Raw genomic sequence first — 24,017 nt, 5'->3', positions numbered from 1 at the left:
TGGTGGTGCTTGAAGCGTGGAAGCTGGCTGCCTCCCGAGGGGAACAGTGTGGGCTCCTGGAAAGCTCTAGCTAGGGTTTGGGGTGGGGGGGGGGAGGCAGGCAGTGGTGGGGGTCATCAACCAGTAAGTGTAGCCACATCCATCACTGCTCTGCAGACCCCTGGGCTGTGTTCTTCTGCTGGTCATCTGGTCTCTGCATCGCTCCTTCACCAGGGACCCTTGGGAAGGCGATGCCCAGGGAAGGGAGCACTGCAGTGGGGGAGCTAATGCACCCCAGGGCCATGCAGCCCGGAGGCTCTGGCTGCCCAAGGAGCCTGCACCCAGTCACGGACTGGGACAACTCTGCAGCTGGTGTCCCCCAGGTCCCAAAGCTGAGCAGTCTCATCTTGGCACATCTGGTGCCTGCCTGCCCTGTCCCCCTGCTCCCGGGGAGGCTGGTGTCCCCAAGATTGCCAGAGGCAAAGCAATGGCCAAAACCTGTGAAATGGGGTGAGGGGGCTGCTTGTACCCACCGAGCCGCTCAGCTGGGCTGTCGCATGGGCAAGGATCTGTGTGGCTTCCCCACAACAATCCGCTCTCTAATTTAGACCAGTTTGATTTTGCTGTCTCAATATTGGTTAAAAATATCCTCTTGACACTGTTTTTATAAGGAAAGGAGGGTTTTGCTGGTTCTCCTCTCTCTTTGCTCTGTATTTCCACTGCTGGCTGCTCCCCATCTGGTGTGGGGAAAAACCCAAAGTTTCATGAAGGTGATGGGTCTGTAGAGGAGAGGGGCTTGATCTGTGGCGGGCTGGGTGTCAGGGGTCCAGCCTGGACTAAAAAGCAAAGAGCTCACAGGGAGCGAGCTGTTCCGGCTGCCTCCCATGCCAGCAAAGGCTGTGAGCCACAGCGGTGATGGGGACGGGGGTCCTGCTGCTCATGAATGGGGGTTCCGCCGCTCATGCGATGTGGGGGTCACTTCTGCCCCTGCAGCCCAGCTGCCCGAGTATGAATTCTTCTGATCTCTCCAATTGCCTTTAGTCAGGGTAGGAAACTGGGAAAGGCACGGCTTAGGCTTCCAAAGGAGAATATCGCTTCCACGGGCTTCAGCTTTGTGGGGGAGAGGAACCACCATGCCTTTCTCCTCCTCTGTGTTGGGCTACAGTGGACACCCGAAGGGGCTGTCAGCGGGCTGGGTGCTGGCTGACACACACTCTCTCCAGCCTGAATGTGCTGGAGTGAGCCATGCTGCTTGAATATCTCACGGTGGGAGATGTAATATGGCAACAAATTAGGGCACGGGGGAAATACAGCAGGCCTGAGGACCAGGAATGATGCAGGGCTCTAAACAGCAAGTTGGATTGCCGTGGACATCCTGGTTGGGCTGAGCATCACAGCTCGGGGCGTTTGCAGCTCCATTAAAAAGTTGACGAACGCGCGTGCCTCTCCATTTCGCTGGCAATGCCAGCTCTGGTAGGAGAAGAACTGTCTGTGCAGGGGTCAGGAGCTCTCGGCACATGGCAAACCGGACCTGTCAGCTCAGCTTTGCTGCATTTTGCACCTTGGCACTGGCAGATCCTGCACAACAGGGTCCCCAAGCCGGGATGTGGTCCGTGCAGCTGGCCGCAATGCTGCCAGGTCCCTGTGTCGGTGCAGCCCAGCTCCTTTTGTCTCCTCGCAGCATGTGCCGCCAGTCAGGGCCAGGGGATATTCCCCATGGTGCTGCCATCTGCACCGCAGCCGCTGCTACAGGTGTTGAGCAGGATCAGCCCCAGCGGGGCTCTCCCTGGGGTCTGGGGGGCACTTGCTGCACTCGCCCCTGCCCCTGTGCCACAGAGGGGCCGCTCGGGGGGCTGAAGCCAAATGCTGGGGGAGAAGAGACACCGTGGTCCCTGGCTCCTCTCATCAGGGCTACCAGCTTGGCTTGCACCACGCAGGACACTGCAGGGAGCCAGAGGCTGCTGTCCTGGTAGGATCACACCTATGAGATGCCAGATCTCACATCCCCAGGGGCCTTGCAGCAGGTCCCCTTTGGAGTGCACAGCCATGTCCCCAGCACCCTGAGCCTGCACCCTGGCCAGAGCCAGAGCCAGAGCTGGCTCCTGCTCCTCAGCTGTGGGGAGAATGGCCCCAGGGCTTGCAGCAGCTCCTCTTGCAGCCGTCTCAGTGCCCGGCTCTGCTCTGGGTTTGTTTTTTCTGAAGGTTTTGATGTGTTGCTGCTCAGATCGGCCTTTCTTCCCTGACAATACTCCCAGCTAATTTAAGAGCAAATGACTGTGGTGCCAGAGAGCAGGAAATGGGGAGACCAGTTAGCCAAATGAAAAATTAAGATGACCATCTGGATTTCTGTTTTCTCCCACACTTGACAGCTGGTCCTCTGCAAACACTGCAGATCTCTGCCCTGGATCCAGCCCCACGCTTCCCACAGCAGTGGAGGTGATGGCATAGTTTCTGGGCCAGCACTGCCCATCTCTCCAACAGTTTTGCTGGCTGAGCCTGTGCCCTCGTGGAGCTCAGCTGTGGCATAGGGGTCCTGCTGGGAGCTCCCACAGTGGGCATAGCCCATATCCATCCTTTCAGGGTGCCCTGGGCATGGCTAAGGGCTCTATCCTGCATCCTTGTGGGGCAGCAGTGGGGTTCCCCAGGCCAGAAGGTGATTTTTTACTTTTTTCCATTTTCCCCCCACTTCTAGCTGGCTCTGCCCTGTACTCCACCCCTCGCCACCACCTTGCTGCTGGTCTTGGAGATAAAGCCTCTTCCATCTAAATTCTCATCAAGCTCTCTGGGAGGTTGGGAGGGTTAAATCTCTGCTAAACCCATGGCTCATCCTGGAACAAAAGAATACATTAATCTTTTCCCTCCTGGTCCTGCTGGGGCTGGGGGGGGGGGGGGGGGGGGGGGGGGCGCATGTACTCTGTCCCCTGACACAGCTTTGCACCCAGAGCAGGGCTCTGCCAAAGTAAATGGATTATTGACCAGTTTGCAGCGTGAAAGGAAAAAGCGAGGTGATGGGGAAAGGGGCTTTTCCAATTAACCTTTCCCCAGCAGGGCTTGGTGGGGCTTTGTCGTGCAGTCCGGGGCTGTGCTTTTGCAGCTGGGGATGAGGGACTCGGTGGTATGGGGAGGCTGGGTTGGGGCTGCCCTCGTGCTTACATTTGCAGGCAGGTTTCTCCAGTGCATGCAATATTCCAGGGTGGGATTTGAGGGGTCTGTGTGCCCAGTGGGCTGGGGATGGATAGGATGAGGGACAGGGTCCCCCACCCTGCCCCAAGCCCCTCTGCTGAGCCAGGGTGCCCTCGCTCCCTCTCACTGGTCCATAAGGGTGCTGCGAGACCCCCCTGCGAGGGGCTTCAGTTCTTGTGACTAGAAAATGCTCTTTAAACCTCCCATGACAAGGTGCCATCAGTCTCTGCCCAGCCTGTGGGCATGGGCATTACTGCCACGTTGTAGCCTCGGCCCCACAGCGGGGATCCCCTTTCCCCCCTCTTGGCTGGGCTTTTGCCTACATCTTTTCCCTGGCCATGACCTCAGCCACAGCACGGTGGCTGGGAGCCCCTTCACTCGGCAGCCTACCTTCTCCCAGTGCTGCTGCATATTTCATCAGCACCTTTCTGCTGGGGAACCTGTCGGTGTCGGGGACAACCAGGCTGGGAGATGCTCCAGGGTGCCCCTGGGACCCGGAGCTGGTGGCAGTCCAGGGGCTTGCAGGGTGCTTTTGGGGGTGTTTGGGTTCCCTGTTCGCACACCCCCAGCCACAGCATTGTGGCTGAAACTCAGCCAAAATCCACTTCTAAGTGAAAAGCAAGCTCCTGGGGCAGCCGGTGATGTCGGGTGAGCACCAGCAGTGCTGGGGGAAAGGAGGTTCCTGCTACCCTCACTGCCAGATGGTCTAAGTGGGTCACATCAGGGCAGCGCAGGGGATTTGTGCTTTAACCCTTAATCCCCTGGGATGCACGGTGCATGGAGGGGGAGGCAGGAGTGTGTTGCTGAAGTGGGATTAAGTGCAGTTTCACTGCCTGCTTTGCTATCGCGGATCATCTCAGAGACGGATCTGGGCAGTGCTGCTGCAAACCCGCTGGGGCAAGGGTGGCAGTGTGTGCCCACCGGCTATGCTGGGACTAAGCAGGAACAGCCATCGTGCTTCAGTGCCAGGGGGTCACAGTACCCTCAATGGGGGCAGAAGGTGGCTGCAATTCCCCCCCCCCCCCCAGCCTTTGCAGTGATTTATGGCCCAGCAGCGAGTCCCTGATGGACTGCAAACCAGCTATCCCCCATCCCAACCTCTGGCTTCCTGGCTACATCTTGGTGGCCCTGATTCCCACTCATCCCCAGCGGGCTGGCAGCCCTTGGGCATCAGTGTCAGGGTGTGCTGCTGGGGAGGGAGCACGCGCTGGCAGTCCTGCTGTGCTGATGGCCCCCCACTCCCGTTAATCCTCCCCCTTGTTGGTCGGGCATCTGCTCTGCGGGAGGAGGCGGCGGCAGGGCCGGCTGCGCCAGCCGCCTGGCTGCCATCTGCTCCCCTCCTGCTCCCAACGAGCCCAAGTGCTAATGAGCCTGTGGCCCCAGCCCAAGCGGGGGGAGAAGGGCTTGAAAAGAAAAGCAGAGGGGGAGAAGAAAAGCCCCTTCCTCGGAGGGGCTGTCAATAGGGAGGCTTTTGTCTGTCCCTGCCCTCCGGCTCCAGCTGGACGGCGGTGGAAGCCGGGAGAACTAATTAGGTAGCTCGGGAGCTGCTGAGGGGCTGGGGGTGGTTGAGCAAGGGGAAGAGCTGAGGATGCCCACAAGACCCCCTCGCTGCTGCTTGTAAAGCCTTCATCATCATCATATTCCTTTCCCCCAGCCCCATCTATTCGTTTCTCCACTGGACTGGTGCTGGAGACTGTATCCCTGCTGGCCTCCCTGCTGGGGTGGGGGACAGCTCTGTCCCCAGAGCGGTGGTCCCATCAGTGTGCCAGGGAGGTTCCTGCCAGGGTTGGGTGGGATGCAGCGAGTGCCAGGTGGCACGGCTGGGCTCAGCACCCATGGGTGCTTTAGCTGTACAGGCACATAAGGAATGAGGGAAAGGGCCTTTGGAAGCCCCTGTAGCAAACCCAAGTTCATGGACTGGGCTTTCTTAGAGCCACTGGGGTACCTCCAAAGGTGCTGCATCTCCCCACTGTGCCCATGCTGCGGTCATGTGGGGTTTTGTCATCTTCACCTAAAAGCTCCCAAAAGTGGCCACAGGGCTGAAGGTTGTCCCCAGACCAGCACCACAGAGGACGGGAAACTAGAAGGGCAGGGGGGAACGTTGTAGGCCCCAGGTCTGAAGATGCTGCAGGGGCTCAGCTGTGGATGCCAGATTTGTGAGCACAGCCCTGGCCGCTGGGTCCAGTGCCTTGGGGGGCTGCACTTGGGGGGCTGTGGGGTCCCCTCCCTGCCAGGCTCAGGACTGTCCCAGCACTTGGATGAGGCTGTTTCACAGAGGAACTGAAGTGCAGAGCAACAGGCAAGAGCAAAATGTGGCAGTTTAGGGTCTTGTGGGGCCGGGACCATCCCTGCCCAGCTCAGGGTAGCACTGGCTCAGGCCAGCCTCCATCCCTGCTTGCTTCCTGTCCCCGGCGAGGCAGGAGAGCAGGGCTCTGACACCCCATGCACTCATTCACATCCTCCCTTGATGTCCAACTAATAAATATTTAGGGCTGTGAGGCCTTAAATAATAAATAGCAGTGATGACCCTGATGCTAGGGGTTGCTAAGGAGCTTCTGCACACCACTGGGTCCTGTGGCCACTCTTGTCTCCTTGCTGTCACCATCCTGCCTTCACCACCCGGGGCAGCCCGTCCTGCTGCAGTTTGTCCCCAGAAAGGGGCTCTGCAGACCCTGCTCTTGCTGCATGGGGGGAGTCCCAGGATTGGGAGATTTCTCCTTTGTGAGGGCCATGGCTGGAGCTGAGCCCTTCTCTGCTCAGCCCCATTACTATCCCTTCCTGCATCTCTGGATCTGGTGGCTGGACCTTTCCATGCATCCATTTTTCTATAAGATGAACTTATCAAATGCAAACCCCGCATCACTGAAATGAAATAATTTCATGCATGACCACCCTTTCCTTTTCTCTCTCTCTTTTTTTTTTTTTTTTTTTTTTTCCCTCCTTTCCTCCCTGCGGCCACTGAAACCTCTTCATCGTTGCAAAGCCTGACCCAGGCCAACAAATCCCACCTGCATTAAACCCATGCAACACTTTGCAGGATGCTGGGTGCTGCAAAACTGGCTTCTCCATCAGCCACTCAAGCCGAAAGCGCTGACAAACACTGGGAGTTTAAAAATAGCAGATTTTTTCACATGCAGCGGGAGCACTTTCCCTGCCAGTGCAGTGGGAACTGCAGGAAGGGCTTAAAAAAAAAAAAAAGGTGGGGAAAAAAAATCACTTTAAAACTTTGTTGGTATTTCAGGCCAGCTGAGATGGATGCCCAGTCTGGAAGCAGGGAGGTTGGGGCTAACCGCTTCACTGATGACCTGTTTAACACTTCATGTTTAATTTATGTCTTGTAATTAAAGAAGAAACAGCTGCTTCTGCCACCCAGCCCCAGCCAGGGGCTTTGCGGGGGGGGTGGGGAGAGGTGGAAGCTGGGGGCACTGGGGAAGGCATCTCCTCATTTGTGCCGAGTGGGTGCCTGGGTGGGCAGAGGGGTCACAGGCAGCGTGGGCAGGGTCCTGCTGTCTGTGGGGTTGCTCTGCTCTCTGCTCCCATCCCTGGGGGCAGGGGAGGCTGAGACGTGCTGGCAGAGGCTGTAAAGACTTTCGCACTGTTGGATTCTGGGGTTGGGGTCAGATGCCCATCTCGCGTGCAGGTGGCTGAAAATGCTCCAAGACCCACAGGGCACGATGAGAAAAGGGGTTTTCTCTGCCACTAACACCAAATTCCAGCAGCGAGGTGACTTGACGGTACTTTGGTAATGGGCTGGTCGTATTGAATTTGTCTCTGAGCCCACATGTGCTAGGGAGTGTATGTGTTGGGGTACGACCAGAATAGAGCAGGGTGAGAGGCTGTGATTTTAGCTACATTATTGTCAGGATGAAGAATTAGCTATTGCCCAGCAAGAGAAATATTTTTGCATTAAGTGAGATTTCACAGTTAAAGACCACCTGCTGAATTAATCTGTGGGTCAGCTGGAGCTGCTGTATAACCAACTGCCTGCCAAAGCAGTGCATACATATCACCAATGTATAATAGCATATAAATATATCATAACTTATTCTCCACCGCTCCATTGTCTGCAGCCAGCAGAGCAGCCCTCCTCTGGCAGAGTGGCCGTGGCCATGGCCGTGGGGGAGGCAGTTAGGGCTTTGGGCTGACTTACCTCCGAGGTTGGTGGCTTAATTCTGGGAACCTATTGCCTGTAAAGCATTTGCCCCCTTCAAATTTCCCCCTGCTTTGATCAGAACCCAGCCAGGTTTGTTATGATGAGGAGAAGCAAGACAAGCAGGTTCAGCGCTGCTTCTTCCAAGGGATGATGTTTTTATCTGCCAAAAAACTCCAAGATAGCACCGTGCAGGAAAAAAAAGCAACCCAAAGCAACTCGGTGCCCGTGTTTCCTCTGCTGCATGGGGCAGGCTCTGTGGTTATCTGTCTGCCGCAGCCATCCGCCCCATCGCTGCCTTTGTCCGCCCATCAGCCACGCGTTGGCCGAGTTAATAATGAAGGGTGATGGTGCCGGGCCACCGGAGCGGAGCGGCAGGCGGACAATGCGCGCTGGGGAGAGGGGGGTGCAGTGGGGTCTGGGTGGGCACTGCCGGCAGAGGAGGAACAGAAGGAGCTGCTGTTCATCACCAAGACTGGGCGTTTTGCAGCCTGACCTGCCGGGGTGCACGGACTGATGGCCCTAATCAGGGAGGCTGTGCCTCTTAATCGAGGATGGATGTGACCTCCTCTGGCCCAGCGTCCCTGGACCCTTGCTGCCCAGGGGGTCCCTGTGCAGTGTTGAGCTCGGCAGGACACAGGACATGTTGGCTGCACCTTCCCCCTGGATCCCAGGGCATTGCCGGACGTAGGGACTCGGTGGCCTGTTCTGTCCGATAGCTGGAGAAGTTGTTGGCACAATTTTGGACTGGTCCTTATGCTCTGCCAAACATTTCCCAGGTGTAGTTCAGGAGCCATTGCAAGTAAAGGATGTCTTTTGGATATTTTGGAGGGTTTGGGGGATGTTTTGGAGAGTCCAGGCTAGCAGATGCAACCGTTTCGTGCTCCAGGCACATCCCTGCCCTCAGGTGTGCTGGAGCCATGTGGCTGTGCCCGGTGGCCAGGCCCCCAACCCCACCCTTGCTGTGAGCATGGAGCAACTCAGCACCCCTAGGGACAGAGCTAAAGGCACAACACCAGCAGCATGTGCCAGCGGCAGGTTTGGCTCCCAGTATTTATTGCCTTGTGGCAGTGGTTACTACCCCATTGCCCTTGGGGGCTCCCCAGAACCCATCCCTACAAGGATGCAGGTCATCAGCGTGGGAGCTGCCACCACGGAGATGGGTGGGTTAATTTTGCAGTGGAGGCTTGTGGGCCAAAGAGCTGGCTGCTGGCTCTGCTGGGCTGCGAATGCCACCGAAGGCAAATTCATCCCTGATTAATGAAAACTGAAAAGCAGGATCCCAAGGACCCGCAGCTTGCCTGCTCCCTCCCCACCACGGGCTGTCGCTGCCAACCCTCACTCTGTGCTGCCGCCAGGTTTGTCCTGCACAGGGCAGAGGACACGGCGGGTCTCACCTTGCCTTTCCACAGCAGCAAAGCAGGCAGCGAAGCCTGTGGCCACAGCCTGCACCCTGCCTGCAGAGCCAGCACTGGGACACAGCCACCGCCCTGCTCCCCCTGCTCGCCCTCCCCTCCGCATTGGTATTGATTTGACCTGAACTCCCTTTAACGTGCTGTGATTTCTTTCAATTAAGCTTTGAGTGAAGCCTCTGTGGCATTCAATAGAGCCAGCCCCAGCATGGTGCCTAGACCAGGGCAGTCCAGAGGGAGATGCTTGGGGATGCTCCTGCATCCCTGACAAGAGCATCCCTCTGTGTCTTACTTTCCCCATGTCCCATGAGGATAATCCCACTGCTTAAAGATTGCTTCTTGTCCCCCTCTGCATTTCTTTGCTCTTTCCATCCCCTGGACTGGTGGCTTTGCTACCACAACCCTTAGGACAGATTTGCCACATCATTGTCTGGTTCACCTTCCTAATGTAGACAAGTGCCAGACCCCCATGGTCCCCCCTGCTCTGCGCAGACGCGGCCCCACTTCCAGTCAGACATGAACTGAACCTGAGCAGCCCTCATCTTCCCATCCCCAGCAAAGCCGTCTTGCTTTCCCCTTTCTCCTTTGTGGTTGTCGTCTCCTCGGGGATGTACTTAGCCAAGTTGGAGCTTGGTGTCACATTGTTTCCGGCAAACTAATGGGCAGAGTGCTTGTTTTCAGAGATTGTATAGAGCAGAAATCCCTGCCCTTCATCTCCAGCTGCAATTACCGAAGCTGAGTTGATGCAGTTGATGGTAATAGGATGGTAACACTGTCTGAATTTGTATTTAATGCTGATTCCAAGGGTCTATAATTTTCATCAGCACCACATGACTTTTTATAGAACAGAAAAATGTGAGAGCAGTTAATGAGCTGTAATTCTGGAGAGCTTCTGCCTTGATTGGGACTAATTATTTTCTTTATAAAAATAATTAACAATCCACACAACCTATGGAGTGAAAGGCATGTGGCATTAATTAAACCATGCAGTATTTTCAACGCACCTTTATCTCCTGTTTCCCAGCACACCCTGGACAGACGGTCGCGTTGCACTGTGGAAAGCCAAGCTGGACACAAGCTTGCATCGGGGCGAGGGCTCTTGCAGGTCAAAAAGGGCAGGTCCTGAGTGAGGGGGCTGCATCCAGATCCCACCTTCACAGCCTCCTAGCCCTGCATGTACCATGAAAATCCTCATTTGGGTAGGAAAGGCTGTTTTGGCTAGAATAAGGTGATGGTTTTCATGTGTGGGCTATCTGTGATGGGTGTGGACGGGACAGTTGGGGTGCCTCTGCTGTTGCAGCAGAAAAGCAGCCAGCAGGACCCGGGCGGTGGGCACAGGGGTCTGCACTGGGTGCTGTCACTTGCCGTGAGACATCAGAATATTGAGATGGCTGCTTTGCACAGGCCAAGCCCTCGTCCTCCAGCGCTCTGAGATTCCGGGATGAGTCCCAGCTGAATGTGTCCCAGCATCGATAGCGTGCGAGTCTGTGCGTGTTTAGACACACACTTACATAATATATAATTGTTAACAAAACTAATTCCTCTATTTTCCTGGAGGTATTCTGAGAACTAATGAATATATTTGCATAATCTTGATTTTGTTTATGAATAATTCTGGATTATCTGAATGTGAATAGCACCGGGGCTTTGTCATTCTAGATTGCCTTTCAGCTCAGGATAGCAAAGCATTTTACAAATATTAGTTCAGCCTCACAAATCCTGGCAAGCAATAAAATTATTATTACACCCAATTAAAGATGGATGTGCCAAAAAGCGAAATGATTCTATCCAGCCCTTCCTGGCAGGGTCTTCCACACGGCTTAGGAGCCCATGGACCCACCTGCATCCTCCAAACCTTCTCCCTAGGGAGCAGCAGGACGATAAATATCTCCCCTTTCTTTTTCGGATGATTTAAAACAATGTTCAGAGTTTCAGGGTGGTGTGAATAGTTGGGGACAAGACCTGGCAGTGGAGAGGGAGGTTTCTTTCTGGCTTTGACCTCCAAAGAGCCCTGGGTGCTGCAGCACCGAGCACCTCAGTGCTCACCATGAGGCAGGGATGGCACAGCCATACCAACCTCTCCCTCCTTGGAGCACAGTGGGAGGAGAAAAGGCCCCGTCTTACCTACCAGAAACTCTCCTTAACTTAAAACCCCCTCGCCAGTCCTCCCTGGGCAGCTAGCAAGACCACTAAGGTGTTTCCCATGGGACCAGGGGTGTTATGAGGAAGGAGGATTGGAGTCAAACCAAACCCTCCCCACCCATGGAAGCTGCAATTCAGGAATTTCCCAGCTCAGCTGACACAGCAGATGCAATACAGGGAGACAAAGCGCGCTTCTCACCATAAAAAGCCCCTGGCAGCATGTAGCAGGGGGGTTAAAGCCCACTTGCCCCCTCCTTTCCTGGGCTGGGAACTTTGCAGGCTTGTGTCTCCAGCAGGAGAAATCTGTTGCTGAATTCCCTTCCACAGGAGCTAATTGCTGCCCGAGGGGACACCTGCTCCTCGTGGCGCCACGTGGCCCTGGCAGTGTGGCCCTGGGCATCACGGTGGGATGGATGTTCAGGAGACAAGTCCCAGACAGGAGGGTGTCCAGGGAGCCCCATCTCACCTGACCCCCCAGGCAGACTGGCTGCTGCTCACAGGTGCACGGGGGGGTTGGCAGAAAATGTTATCCTCAGCTCCTCTAAGTCTGGCAGCCCCACGGGGCAGAGTGGCACCGGCTCCGCCCTGCATGGGTGATGCCCCTGGACACCCAGGTTGGGGACACCTATTTGTATGCACCCGTGGGTCTGTCCTGGTGGGGCTCGAGCATTTTTTAACGTCAGAGTCATTTCAAGCTGAGCCCTTGACATTGCTGTTCACCAGCTGCAGGCAGGCTGGCATACCTGTGTCCTGGCACACAGGGTGGCTCAGGAGGTGGTTTATTAATGGGGTGCAGTGACCTGAGTGTCCCTGTCCCCAGCCTGGATCGATAGGGCAGCAGCCTTCCCTGTGCTCTCCCTGTCACCCAGACTTGTTCCCAGGGCAGCTCCGCAGGCGGGTGGCAGCTGTGTGGACAGGTTGTTTTTTTGGAGTTATCTGAGTATTGGGACCTCCAATGTGTTTCCTCTCTTCTTTCAGTGGCAATTAAAAAAAAAAGCCAATTAAGGGAGAGGAGGAAAAAGCTTTATGTGAGCGGCAAAGGGAGCATTGCTGCTTCAAGTGAATCCTGCCGTCTTCTTGCTGCCTCCAACATGCCTTATTACTAATTCATTTTTAAAGTGATCTCAGCGCTCCCAGGAGCTCTGGGTAACTGTGTGCTTACAATCCCCTATTTGATTAAAATTTAAAGAGCTATGTTATTGGCAAATACACTATTTCACTGCTGTTCGCCATGCCAAACAGCATGGGGGTTTGAACAAAGGAGGGAATTGGCACATCACAGAGAGCACCCGTAATGACCAAGCACTGTGGACGTGGCATCCCATGGCCCAGCCCTGCCATTGCTTGGTGGCTTCCTCATTAAAGTGAGAGCCCAGGCCCACCAGGAGGATAGTGATCTCTAAAGATCCCAGATTAACATGTGCAAGGGACTGGAATCTTGAGTGTGAGCGTGAGCATGGCCCCATTCATGGCAGCCAGCACTGAAGCAAGGTGCTGCTGCAGGGGCTGGGCTTGAACCTGGGGTGATGCAGTGGCACAGGGGACACTGGCGGGGGGGTGGGGGGTGGGGGTGGTTGGCACTCTGCAGCCTGTCAGGTATGAAGGTACTCTCCAGCCTGACCACATTGCAGATAGTGGCGAAGTATTTTTTTTCTGGGACATCCTTCAGCTTGGTTTTTTGTTAAAACCCTCCTTAAAATGTTAAGCATCATCTCCTGGTGCTCCTCTGCCTCTAGCTCCCAGTGTTGTGTTGGGAAGCTCCCACCCACAGCTGCTGGGCTCCCTCCCAGCCCATGGTCCTGGCTTGAGTTTGTCCTGCGCTGCTCATGGGTGAGTGGTTAATGAGAAATTTGAGCTCAGACCCAGGCTTTTCCTAATCACAAGCTCTATGACAGCTTCTTAGGATTGCCCTCATGCCTAGTTGTCAGCTCTGCCCCCTTCACGGGGGAGCAGCTGCCCCCATGGCTGCTCCAGGCTGCCTGGGTGATGATGGCAGGGACAAAGTCTGGGAGTGCAGTTTGTGGCCAGCCAGGAGGAGAGCGGCCGTGGGGTTGTGGCAGGGTTTACCATAAGCTCTTGGCCCCAGTCCCTCCTCAGAGCAGTCCCTGCCACGTCAGGGTCACTCAGGAGTAGAGTCCCTCAAAATGTGCATCAGGGATGTGCAGGACTGCTGTGCCATGGTGCAGCGTGGCAATGTTGGCACTTCTGGCTGCATTTGCAGGCACCGGGGACAGCCAAAACTCCTCCTTTCCTATTCTCTAACTGAGGATAAAACTGGCACCTTTACAGACATGGGAACCTGCAGGGTGTTTGTCTAAGGAGGAGGATTTGAGGACAGGAAAGGCACAGGATTGTCCCCCTGAGAACAAGCCTAGCCTGGCAGCATGCAGGTGCTGACAGGCACAAAGCACCACAGGGACCTCCGAGCCGGCAGCGTGGGAGGCACAAGATGCTGTACAAACCGCTTGAGATGGGGCAGCAGTCCAGGTTTCCTTTAGAAACGGTACGACCGCATGCCATATTTCTTGGGTTTGTCTCTGCTGTCACTGGCAGGCAGTCGGCAGAGCCATCCCAGATTGCTGGCAGCGAGGGAAGGTGATGTCGAGCCCTGCAAGGTGGCCGGGTGCTCAGGAAGGAAGGGGACAGGGGTCCTGGTGGCCCTGGAGAGGAGGAGAACCAGCTGTCGGGAGCAGGGGGAGGCTGTGCTTGTACTCATGCCTGATTCTACCTAAGAAAGATGTTCCACACTTTCCCCCGTAGAGTTTTATGCTCCATCAGGGCTGTCCATCCCTCGCTGTGCAGCGGGAGCCACCGCTGCTGCCAGCTGGTGCCCGGGACAGAGCCCTCCCCGTGGGCTGCGACCCCACAGTATCCCCCAAAGCATCTGGCACTGATCCTGCGTTGTCTGCTACGGGGACCTCCTCCATCGGGGAAGCTCCTCTGTTCTGGTTCAACCATGCATAGCAAATCAACTGCTGGAAAATAAAGAGCCAAGCTGCTTTTTTGGCCTGGGATGTGATAAGAGCGGTCGTTAAATATTTCTGGAGTCCAAGAAGCAAAAGGAGCCGCTGCCACATACAGGCTTGCAGCGGGACGCAGGGTTCCCGGGAGCAGGAGGGGGAGGCAAGTCAGGGCTGGCAAAATCAGATGAAAAGTGCGTATTACAGAATTGTATTTCTCTTCTGTGTTTAAAATGCCTCAAGAAAACCACGCACTTTTCTGCAGCTGGTGCCTCTGCTGATGCACGGAAAAAAATAGAGGGGAGAAGATTAAAATTGAACTGGCTTGGAGTCTGTGTAATCAGGGAAAATATCTCGGTGATTTGCTATTATAATTTTCAATAACAAACTGCAGGGCTCCTGCTGCACTAATAATAACAGTTTGAATCAGGTGGGGAAAGAACCTGCCATGGGGTGTTTGTGTGCATGTGTTTGTGGGAAGCACAATTTTCGCCATCTCCCAATTTTGAAGAGGTATTTTTAGTGCATATTTCAAAGAGCTTTACGTAAACACATCTGCTAGAGTTTTTGCTTAGAAATGTCTTTACAACCTTTTTTTTCTGCCCCCTCCCTCTCCAGGAACAAGCAAACAGTTTGACCATTTTCTTTTTCAATCAGACGAGCAAAGCCAGAGAGCAAGAGAGAAAATAAAAGGGTCATTTTGCCAGTGCCAAAAGGCTTCTCAGCACAAAGTGGTGGATTTTTGAAACACTGCGAGCAGCTCAGCCCACCCTTGCCGGGGTCAAGAGCCCAGGGCAGAAGAACATTGTAGGTGGCCGTGGTGGCAGAGAGCTGCCCAGATGTGGGACAGCAGGGACACCAACCTGCTGCCTGCCCCCTCCTGTGCAGCCAAAACCTCCAGGTTGGGAAAGGAAAGGAAAGATGGGATATTCAACCACATGTCCGTGCACTTTCAGCATGTTATTCAGGAGAAGCGATGACACCATCCCTGGTGCAAGAGGCTCCAGAAGCCAGAGTTTCTCCCACTTCCCTGCAGGGCGGTGCACCTGCCACAGAGCATGTGTCCTTTCACGGGCTGATGTTCCCAGTCCCCAGGTGGGGCATCCATCAGTTTAATGCCGGTGAAACATTCACAACTAACAGGCTCATCAGAGATGCTTTAACCTCTTTTGTTTTCGTGGCTGGAGCCGCTCCTGCCTTTTCTACCAGCAGAGATTATGGGAATGTGCAGGCAGCCAGGGCTGAAAAGGGCAAGGCACTAAAGTTTCTGTATTGTTTTTCCCAGATACTCTGTCCTGAGCTTGGAAATGCTGTTGGTGCAGGTCTGCCGGGCGCAGTCAGTGCTCGGGACCTCCGAATTGCTTGTGTAGGCTGCTGGGTGTATCCAGCACCCAACCTAGCTGTGTGTGCAAAGTAAATGATAAAAAAAAAAAGGCTTGGTTAGCATGATCCAGCCACGCTGTGCTTACGCTGCTGCTTGCAAAGCAGCTGGAAAGGGCAGAGGGGCTGTGGCAAGGCCACCAAGGGCTGGGACTGCTGGAGCCCATCCTATAGAGTCAAGGGACAAAGCTGCTGCGGGTGGGGGGATGGCCTGGTGGCAGCATCTGGCAGATGGAAGGTCACTGGGAAGGCAATTTTCCTGCCTTCCTCTCCTCTTGAGATGAGTTACTGCAAGGGAAAAATATGATTGATGAAAGCTTTGTGGCAGGAGACTGCTGGGGGGCTGGGGCAGAGAAGCTTGGCTGGGACACAGGAGCCTGAGGGCAGGGGAAGGCAGCAGCTGAGGTGCCAGCACGAAGGGATTTCAAGTGCACACCAAACCCTCACTGACTGCATGTCACTGCAGGGCCAGGGGGGACGGGTGTCGCTGGGCTCAGCTCCCAGTGAAGCGTGCATCACCAAGTGCCACATTTCATGGCCTGATGAGATGGCACTTGGCCATGGCACTGAGCATGGCAGCCCAGAATGGAGAAACAGGGATGGTTTGTGAGTTAGCTCTGCTCTCCGAGGCAGCAAATACCTTGTGCCTTTGCCCCATCTTCTGTGAAGGGTGCCAGGATCCATCCTTGGGCAGGAAGAGCAGTGCAATCCTGTGCGGGTTGATGGAGGTGGGGCGGGGGGGGGGGGGGGGGGGGGAATATTCCCCCATGGATGGGCTGGTTTAAGCCCCCAGGACTCCCCCGTGGATCTCACCCATGGCTCTGGAGGCCACAGCATATCTTTAACAACTTCCACAAGGAGTCTTTGCTGAGCCCCACGCATCTCCCAGGTCTTGGAAATGCTCTGTGAGACCTCTCTGGTCTTGCATTTTCCTTGGCATCTGTAGAGAAGTAGCCTTATCCTGCCACCTGCGTGCACGGCCACCTTGGGTTGTGGTATGACACCAGGTACGAAGCCTCCTGCCAAGCCAAGCCAAGCAGTGATGTCCAGTCCTAAAGGAAGCTGTTGCAGAGCATGGGGGGTGCAGCACAGTTAACTGGCCTCCTTGGTGCCACTACAAACTGGTGGTGACGTGCCAGCCCCCCCCTCCCTCCCAGGGAAGGGAGGCAGGATGGGGTGGCATCAGGCAGTGGGGCTCTGCAAGGCACTGCCAGCAGCAGGGAGCCCAGTGGGATTCAGAAACACAACGTGCCTTTGGGAAAAGCTGATGGGAAGCAGTTCAGGCAGTTTGCAAAAATAAACAGGGACACCACCCACCTTGCAGCTGGGCTGCCATCAGCCACCCCATTCTCTTCCAAATGGCTATAGTGTTTTAGGGTGGTTTTAACCTTCCTTCAAATTAGGAATATTTGGGTTCTTTCCCACCAGTGACCTTTTCTGCCTCATTTTTATTAGGGTAGCAATAGATTATTTCCCTCTGCTGTCAGTACATTCTGTTAGGGAAGTAAAACCTGGGACAGCCAAAATGCAGAGGTGGGCTGGCTGGGTTGGGAAAAGCAGTGAAAGGCTGTGGTGACGCAAGTCGAGGTGGACTTAAAAGAAACGCTATGTCTGCGTGGCTGGGTTCGGACAAAATGGCCTTTATTGTTTATACAAACTATTTATATATCTTAGACAGTACAGGTGGCAGACCCTGATAGGTTTTTGTGTCCTTCTTCTTGCTTGCTATTTGCTGTTGCTGTAGGTGCCCATATGCTGCGGTTCTAAGTTCCGATTCTTCACACCCTGTTTACATACCTGACAATTTCTGGCTGTCTTAAAGGTACACAACTAAGTGTTTGAAGTCAACTAACTTGTCTGCAGACCCACTGCAGACCCCAACAAAAGGCTTCGGCTGGTGGGAGAGGTGAAAGCCCCATGTGCCTGCTGCTTCTCTTCCAGCCACTGAAAAGATGGCAAAAATTGCCGTGAGCCAAAAACCCCTCTCCTCGACTGGAGACTGCTGCAAAGGGAATGGACAAGGTGAGCTGTCCGTGGCAGGAGGCTGCACAGGGCATGTTTTGCTCTGAGCTGGCTGCAGGCAGGCCGGCGGGTGCCCTGCTGCATGGGGTCTCTCTGTCACCAGCAGGGATGCCGCTTTTAGACAGGTCTGATGGATAGGCTGGATTTCTGCATGGGAGAAAGAAAGAAAAAAGAGAAATGAGTGCAAGCAATCAAGTCGTCTAACGGAATTGGAGAAACCTGGAGGGCAGGCAGGACGGGTGGGCAGCTGCCTTGTCCTGGCACAGCTGCCCAAGGCCAGGAGCATGTCCTTAGGGACAAACATGCAACTCGTACATTGGGAAGAGAGGCTGTGGTCCTTGCTCTGATGGTGGAGCAGTGTTGCCCTCCAGCAGGGCAAACCCTTGGGCACCCTTCCTGCCTCCTCTTCCTCCTGCCTGCTGTGGCACATGTCTCTGCAGGCAGCACATGCCCTGTGCTAAAGTGAGCCCCATGCTTCCAGCTGCATCACCCTGAGCATCCTCACTGCCCTCCTGGGGGCCGGCTCAAGCAAAGCACCCACAGAGGCTTTTTCCTTTCCGCTGCAGGTGGGGACCGGCAAGGGAAGGTGTGATAATCCTCTCCTTTGAGGCCACAGTAATCGTTCGCACCAAACTGCAAGCACTTTTATATTAGTCATGAAAGACAAGAAAGACAACAACAACAACAAAAGTTTATATATATATATATTCAATCAATGTCTATGGAGCTTACCGCAAGGGGATTACCAGCCAGTTTAGAGCGTTAGTGATTCTCAGCATTCATCAGAAGAGAGCATTCAGCTGAATTGAAGCCAGCCTTTGATGGAATTGGAGAATAATTATTTCCATCAATAATTACTTCCAAGCCCAGAAGAAATGGTTCCTAGCAAGTGCGTTGCAGGACAGGAGTCCTTGGTTGCCTCAAGGCCAATATGTTTTAACCCCAGGACCTGCAAATCCCATTAATGGGAGCAGGGGCCAGGATGAAAGGGACATCACCTGCCGTGCCTGGGTCCCTTCTGCAAGGCAACAGTGCCCCAGCGTGCTGCCAGCCCGGGGAGGAACCCTCCTGCCTCCACTGCTGGAGCTGGTCCAGCCCAGACTTTGCACAGGTCATTAATTTGGGGACATATTTAATGGATCCTAATGATTGAGCCTCAGAAGACTGTCTTAAAAGGGGTTCAGGAAAGGCCACAAGCTAATTAGCTCACACAAAGAAAGCAATTAACCATGTAGCTTCCCGGATGGTTAAAAATAACATAGACATTGGGAAGCGACCGAGGGATTTATTACAAGCAGAGTAATAGATTTTTAAAGCCAGAGGGACCATCACCTACTGCATGTCCTGGGCCAGAAATATTTCACCCAGCTTCCTCCCACTGACCCCTGTTGCTTGTATTTGGCTAATGCGCATCCTTAAATGTTCAGGCATTACAAAATGGGCTCCAGGAAGGAATCAGTTGTTAGAGAAAGTGGGAGTTCATTGAGAGAGAGAGAGAGAGGGACGACCCCTCTTCTGCAGGTGCTTCTGTGCCAACTCCAGCCCCAAAAAATGCTGCTCATGGCTGTAGCAGGCAGCAGGATGTTCCCTGGGGCATGCAGGACTCTGGCCATGCCTAACCAGGGCTAACCTGCTGTTTTAGCATCATATTGCTCTTTAACCACCCTCCTGGTCCCATTTAACCCCTCAGATGTGTAACATGCACCTGGCCCCAGCCCCTTGCTCCTATCTCTGCAGACAATGTGTGATGGTTGCGATGATCTCTGCAGCCAAAGCACCCTCCTGGCATCCCTGAGCCACTGTGGCTGCAGGGCTGGCAGTGGGACATCCCAGCCTCCCCCTGCTCCGGTGGGGTCCACATGGCCCAGGGGTTTCAGCATGCTGCTTTCCAAAGGCAGGAGGTAGCTTGGGTGGCAGACACAGCAGTGGGACCTTGCAGGGCTGACCTGGGGATGGCTAAACCCCACAGCCCATTCCCGAGATTGGCTTCAAAATGAGAATGGGAAGAAATGGGGACACTTTCACTGTCAGCTAAGCCATTGGTACCAACCCACAGCCAGGTTGGGCTTGGACATGTTGATGCTTGCCTTATGCATTCAAATCATACTCCGGATGACACCAAAACCACAGCATTCTCAGCACCCCTGCCGGGTACAGTTTATGGCTTTCCATTGATCTTTCTGTTCTTTGAAATAAACATCTGTAGGGCCTGGAAACCTACTGACTTTGCTCCCAGGTGTCTGAACTTAGGCTCGTTTGGGTTTGTTTTCTCCATTTGGCTTCTTTTCTCCATTTCAGCTTGCCCTGCCCAAGCCCCAGCATTTCTTGGAGACCTCTCACTCCAGGCTTTCCCTGCCCTCGCTGTGCTCCTCGCCAACTTTCACAATCTCCTTAGAGGTCCTACAGGCACTTACCTAGCCCAGGTAGTTCCCCTTAGCTTTGCTATACCATCCCAGGTTCTCCAGTTTGGGCTTTCAGCAGGACCAGCTACTAGCCCAGCACCCTATTTGTAGGAGCAGGGAGAAGGACTGTTCTTTGGCTGCCATAAGTTTGTTTCCATCTGAGTACTGGCAAGGGGGAGAGGATGAGTGGCAAGGTATTAGCAATGCAATAGCAGGTTTCAAGAATGGCATTTGAAATGCAAAAGCTTTTTTTTCTACCCGAGTGCAAGACCAGTGCTGTGTCTGTAAAGCTGGTGAGCTAAACCCCACAATACAGAGGAAGATGTCTACAGGTACTGGGCTTGATTAGCTACAGCAGTCCCTTGCTGTCACATTGGAGCCAGACCCTGTGCTGTCCCTGCGGTACGGGGCTGTCCAGCTGCTCCCCGGCCGCATGACGCTTGCGGCATCTCTCCCTGAAAGCTGAGCACAGCACACCCACACTGAGGCACAGCTTGGCTTGGAAATGGGATTTTTTCAGAACCCTGTAAGAGCAATTTGCACTGTGGGCTCAGGAGGCCTGAGAGCAACCTGCAGCTCTCCTTCACAGCAGCACATGTCCTACCTGGGGAAAGGAAAGGGGATTCCCCAGTACATGGAAACCTTCAGCCAACAAGCCCAGCTAAACGGACAGTTCTTTATTGTTCTCTTTGTCTCCTCTTCCTTCCTCAGCGGGACACTCAGCTGCCTGCCGTACCCTGCAGAGGACAGATGTGCTGAAAAGCTGAGTGGCCGTGCAGTCAAGGAGGCCTCCACCACCAACGGCTGCGCGAAAGGGAAGGAGAGGCGAGACCATGCTCACTGCAGGTCGCGCAGGTAGGAGCCAGGGCTGTGAGTGCGGTCACCCTGGAGCAGAGGGATGGCAGGGGAGGCATCTGTGACTGTTTACACAGCCCCTCCAGGGATCTGTGAGAGCTGGGGCTGGCTTAAATGACTTTGTGAGGGTACAGCAAATGTATGAAATTGTATGAAACCCCCATGCATGTTTGCAGGAAGAAACCTGCAAACTTGCAGTTTGCTTCCACTCCATGTCTTGCTCTTACAGTCTCCTTGCGAGTAGCCCTGGCTGGAAGACAGGTGAGCTGGCAGCATCCCTGTGTGCTACTAGGTCTGCGGGGTACCTCTGGCTGGGCATCACCCTCAGCAATTCCCTTCTCCCTGTGCCTAGATCAAATCAGCAGCATCAGCTTCATTAGGATACAGCTTTGTTATCGGTTTGTCATTAGCCCCTGACAACTTGAGAGGTGAAAAATGAATGAGTGTTGTAAATGAAGCAGCTAGGGTCTCTGATCCCTGCCTGCTAAACTGCCTCTGGGATTAAAGTCTCTCTCTTTGGTTAAAGATGCTGGAAATAGCAAGAAAGTGTGTTTCATATCTTCAGATTTCAGGCTAACCAGAACAATAATCTAAAGCGTATTTTTAATTAGACTTTGATTACAATCGTAGAGAAACAATTACAGTGAGATCAGTGCAGGGAGAAAGTTTACACATCAAAGACAAAAGGCCTTCTCTTGGGAGAGGAAGAAGGGCTCTAGAGAAACTGCCTGTGGCCACATGGTCCAAAGTTTCTCCCTTGGCCGCAGCAGTGCCTGGCCATAGCTCTGGGCCAGGCAGGGCTGAGGGACACCCAGACCCGTTTGCTGGGGAGCCCAGATCTGTGCCAGGGGAAAGCAAATGGGAGTTGGGGTTCAGCATCTTGATAACTGAGGGGCTAAGACCAGTGTTCAGGTCCCTGGTCTAGCACAGATCCTCTAGGGTGCCTTTGGGCAGATGTCTGAGCTTGGTGACAAGGAGTCATCTTGGAAAACACGTTTCTTCTACCTTAATGCAGATAAAAGATGCATTAAGCCCCAGGTGTGCCATACCCCCTAGTAGCGCTCCTGCTGGTTGGTGAAACCCTTGGGAAAAGAAAAAGAGTGAGAAGGAGTATTTGGATGCTCTTCAGGGCTGCAGAATGGTTGCACCTTGGATTTACTGCACCAGAAGCACTCGGCTATTCACAGTTCACAACCAAAGCATTAGCATACAAGTGCTTCACTTAGCAGAGCAATTAAAAAAAAAAAAGTGCATTAAAAGCATTAAGCAATTGGCTTTTTATGATGGTGTAATTTTGGTAGTAATTCAAGCCCTGGGTGAGCAAGTATTGAGGGTCAGTGGAGCTTGAGAATCCCCCTGAAAGTGACGTTTGCTCTGCATTAGGACTTTTACTAATGATGTTTGTTCTTTCTGCAGAAAACTGCTCAATTTTTGACCTGTTTCTGCAGCGAAGATCCCACAGTGTTTTCCAAACACGAGGCTGCCCTCACACACTCCCTGCTAGCAGGGCACAGCGTGAGGGGACAGAGGCACCAGCCCAGTGTCCTCGTTCCCAACAGCCGTCTGGCATCAGCCCTGGGGAGCTGGCTGTGCTCCCCACAAACCTAGGTCCCGGGGCCATTTGGGGATCCACAGACAGATCTGGGGATCCACCCCGGGATCCACAGGCTGTCGCCAGCTGTGCCTGGCCTTACGAGCGTTCGCGTTGGTTAATGAGTAGCCACAGAGTATCTGTCATATTTTCAGCCCAGTGCTCGGGATTAATTTAACCATGGTATTTGCTTTTCATTGAAACATAATGTGATTCAGCATCATATGTTTAAAAAAGAAATTAATTTGCAGGAGGTTTTTATTTTTTCAAGGTTTAACAACTGTGTAAGAGATGCATATCTCATTAAATTACCATAGCATCTCAATATATATATATATTTCTAATCAATTACTATTTAACATATGTCAAGCCTTTTATTATAGTTAGATGCATCTGGTTGCAATAATTATTGTATGCAAATTAAATGCCAATTAATTATTTAAAGCATATTTACAAAGAGCAACAAAACCTATAAATCTGTTACGGAGTCGTTAACCTCAGCAAACACGTTTTAAATAATCAGCCGGCGTACAGTAGCTGTCTCATTATATCTCCATTAAACCCGTGGAGGAGACACTTCGTTTAAACTGTGACCAAATTATTCGTTAGAGGGTAATTAGGCACTCGCCTGTGCCCTGGGTCCATGGTGAAAGCTGATCTCTGTGGCCTGGACTTCCCTGAGGTGGGGACAGCGTAGAGCTTACGTGAGTCCCACGTGAGCTGATTCAGGGAGTTTTGTTATTTTTTTAAAAATTATTTTTTATTTTTATTATTTTAAAATTTTATCTCCCCCTCCAGCCCCTCATGCGATGGGGAGCGTGCACCACCGCCAGCCCGGGGGAAGAAGAAGAAGAAGAAATCCAGCCGCAAGAAGCGAAGGAGGTGAGGGCGGCCATGGCGGCGTGTGGGGTGGGAGGCAGCACGAAGCCCTCAGCCGTGAGGGAGGCGGGAAATGGAGGGCGGACACCCAGCAGGGAGGTGCGAGGGGCTGGCATCCCACAGGCCCTGCCGCCATTTTGTCACCCTCCCCTCAGGGGGCAGCGGGGCCGCGCCCGCACCATGGCCCCTCTGCGGGGGCGTGCGGGCAGGGGGAGGCTGAGGGCAGCCCCGCGGTCCCTAACGTCCCTCCGCCTCTTCAGGTCTCCCTCATACAGCCCCTCGCCTGTGAAGAAGAAGAAGAAGAAAAGCTCCAAGAAGCGAAAAAGAAACAGGTATTTATTATTTTTTTTTTTCTTGAAAATGTGATTTCCCGCTGGCAGCGGTCGAGGAGGCGGGTTGGACAAGGGGTGGGAGGTATTGCTGCCGTCCAGCCCAGCACCAGGGGGCAGAGAGAGGCCTCAAACTGCTGATCCTTAATCATGGCCACCCAGGGCAGGGCCCCACTGGGAGGTGAAAGCCAGGCAGCCAAGGAGGAACGGAGCCGGGGTCCCTCCGTCTGAGGAGAGCACAAAATGGGGTGCGCCCCCAGCGCTACCCGATAAATACGAGCTGTCAGGATGTGGGGGGAGAGAGGCAGGCGAGCCAAATCAGCGTAAGGTCTGCAGGGCCTCGGCCTGCTGTCCTCGCTGCCCTGGTTGACGTGGCTCCCAGTGTCTGGGACACCAGTGGGATCAGCACTCGGGGCTTGTGCCAGGCCCTTCTCCCCCGTCCCGCAGAAAGTGTCAGCTTTTGGACCAGAAAAAGGCTCAGACCAGCTCCCCACATCCACACCTCAGTCCTCGCTCCCTGCCCCATGTGTCAACCTCCACCTTCCCCTTCTGAAGCCCATTTTTAAAGAGCACAATTAAATTTTAAAGCTGCAAATATGCCATTGTTTTCTCTCAACCGTTAAACCAATATTTGAAGAGAACAGTGGGTGCTATCTCCCTTGGAAAGTTCATGTATTTATAATCTATTGAACCAAAGAGAGAAGCTACCAAAAATGGGTTGCAGAGAGGAAAG

General features: G+C 53.8%; 1 protein-coding gene across 7 annotated transcripts in view; it reads left to right on the top strand.

Annotated features, from left to right (window-relative positions):
• The window catches only part of SRRM4 (serine/arginine repetitive matrix 4), a 104,740-nt gene that overhangs the window by 60,268 nt on the left and 20,455 nt on the right, over positions 1-24,017 (top strand). For 5 of the 7 annotated variants that reach the window (XM_080394856.1, XM_080394854.1, XM_080394855.1 and 2 more), the window contains exons 1-3: positions 87-20,485; positions 22,875-22,958; positions 23,216-23,287. In XM_080394856.1, coding sequence (XP_080250982.1) covers positions 20,136-20,485; positions 22,875-22,958; positions 23,216-23,287 — 506 coding nt within the window. In that variant the 5' untranslated portion in view covers positions 87-20,135. Of the gene's footprint in view, positions 1-86; positions 23,288-24,017 lie in introns of those variants that run through there. The other 2 variants (XM_080394857.1, XM_080394858.1) reach the window with 2 other exon arrangements.

Source organism: Falco punctatus, assembly GCF_963210335.1.
Source record: "Falco punctatus genome assembly, chromosome: 1".
Taxonomy (NCBI): domain Eukaryota; kingdom Metazoa; phylum Chordata; class Aves; order Falconiformes; family Falconidae; genus Falco; species Falco punctatus.
The sequence above is the reverse complement of the archived record's forward strand: the minus strand, read 5'-3'. Positions and strand labels throughout refer to the sequence as shown.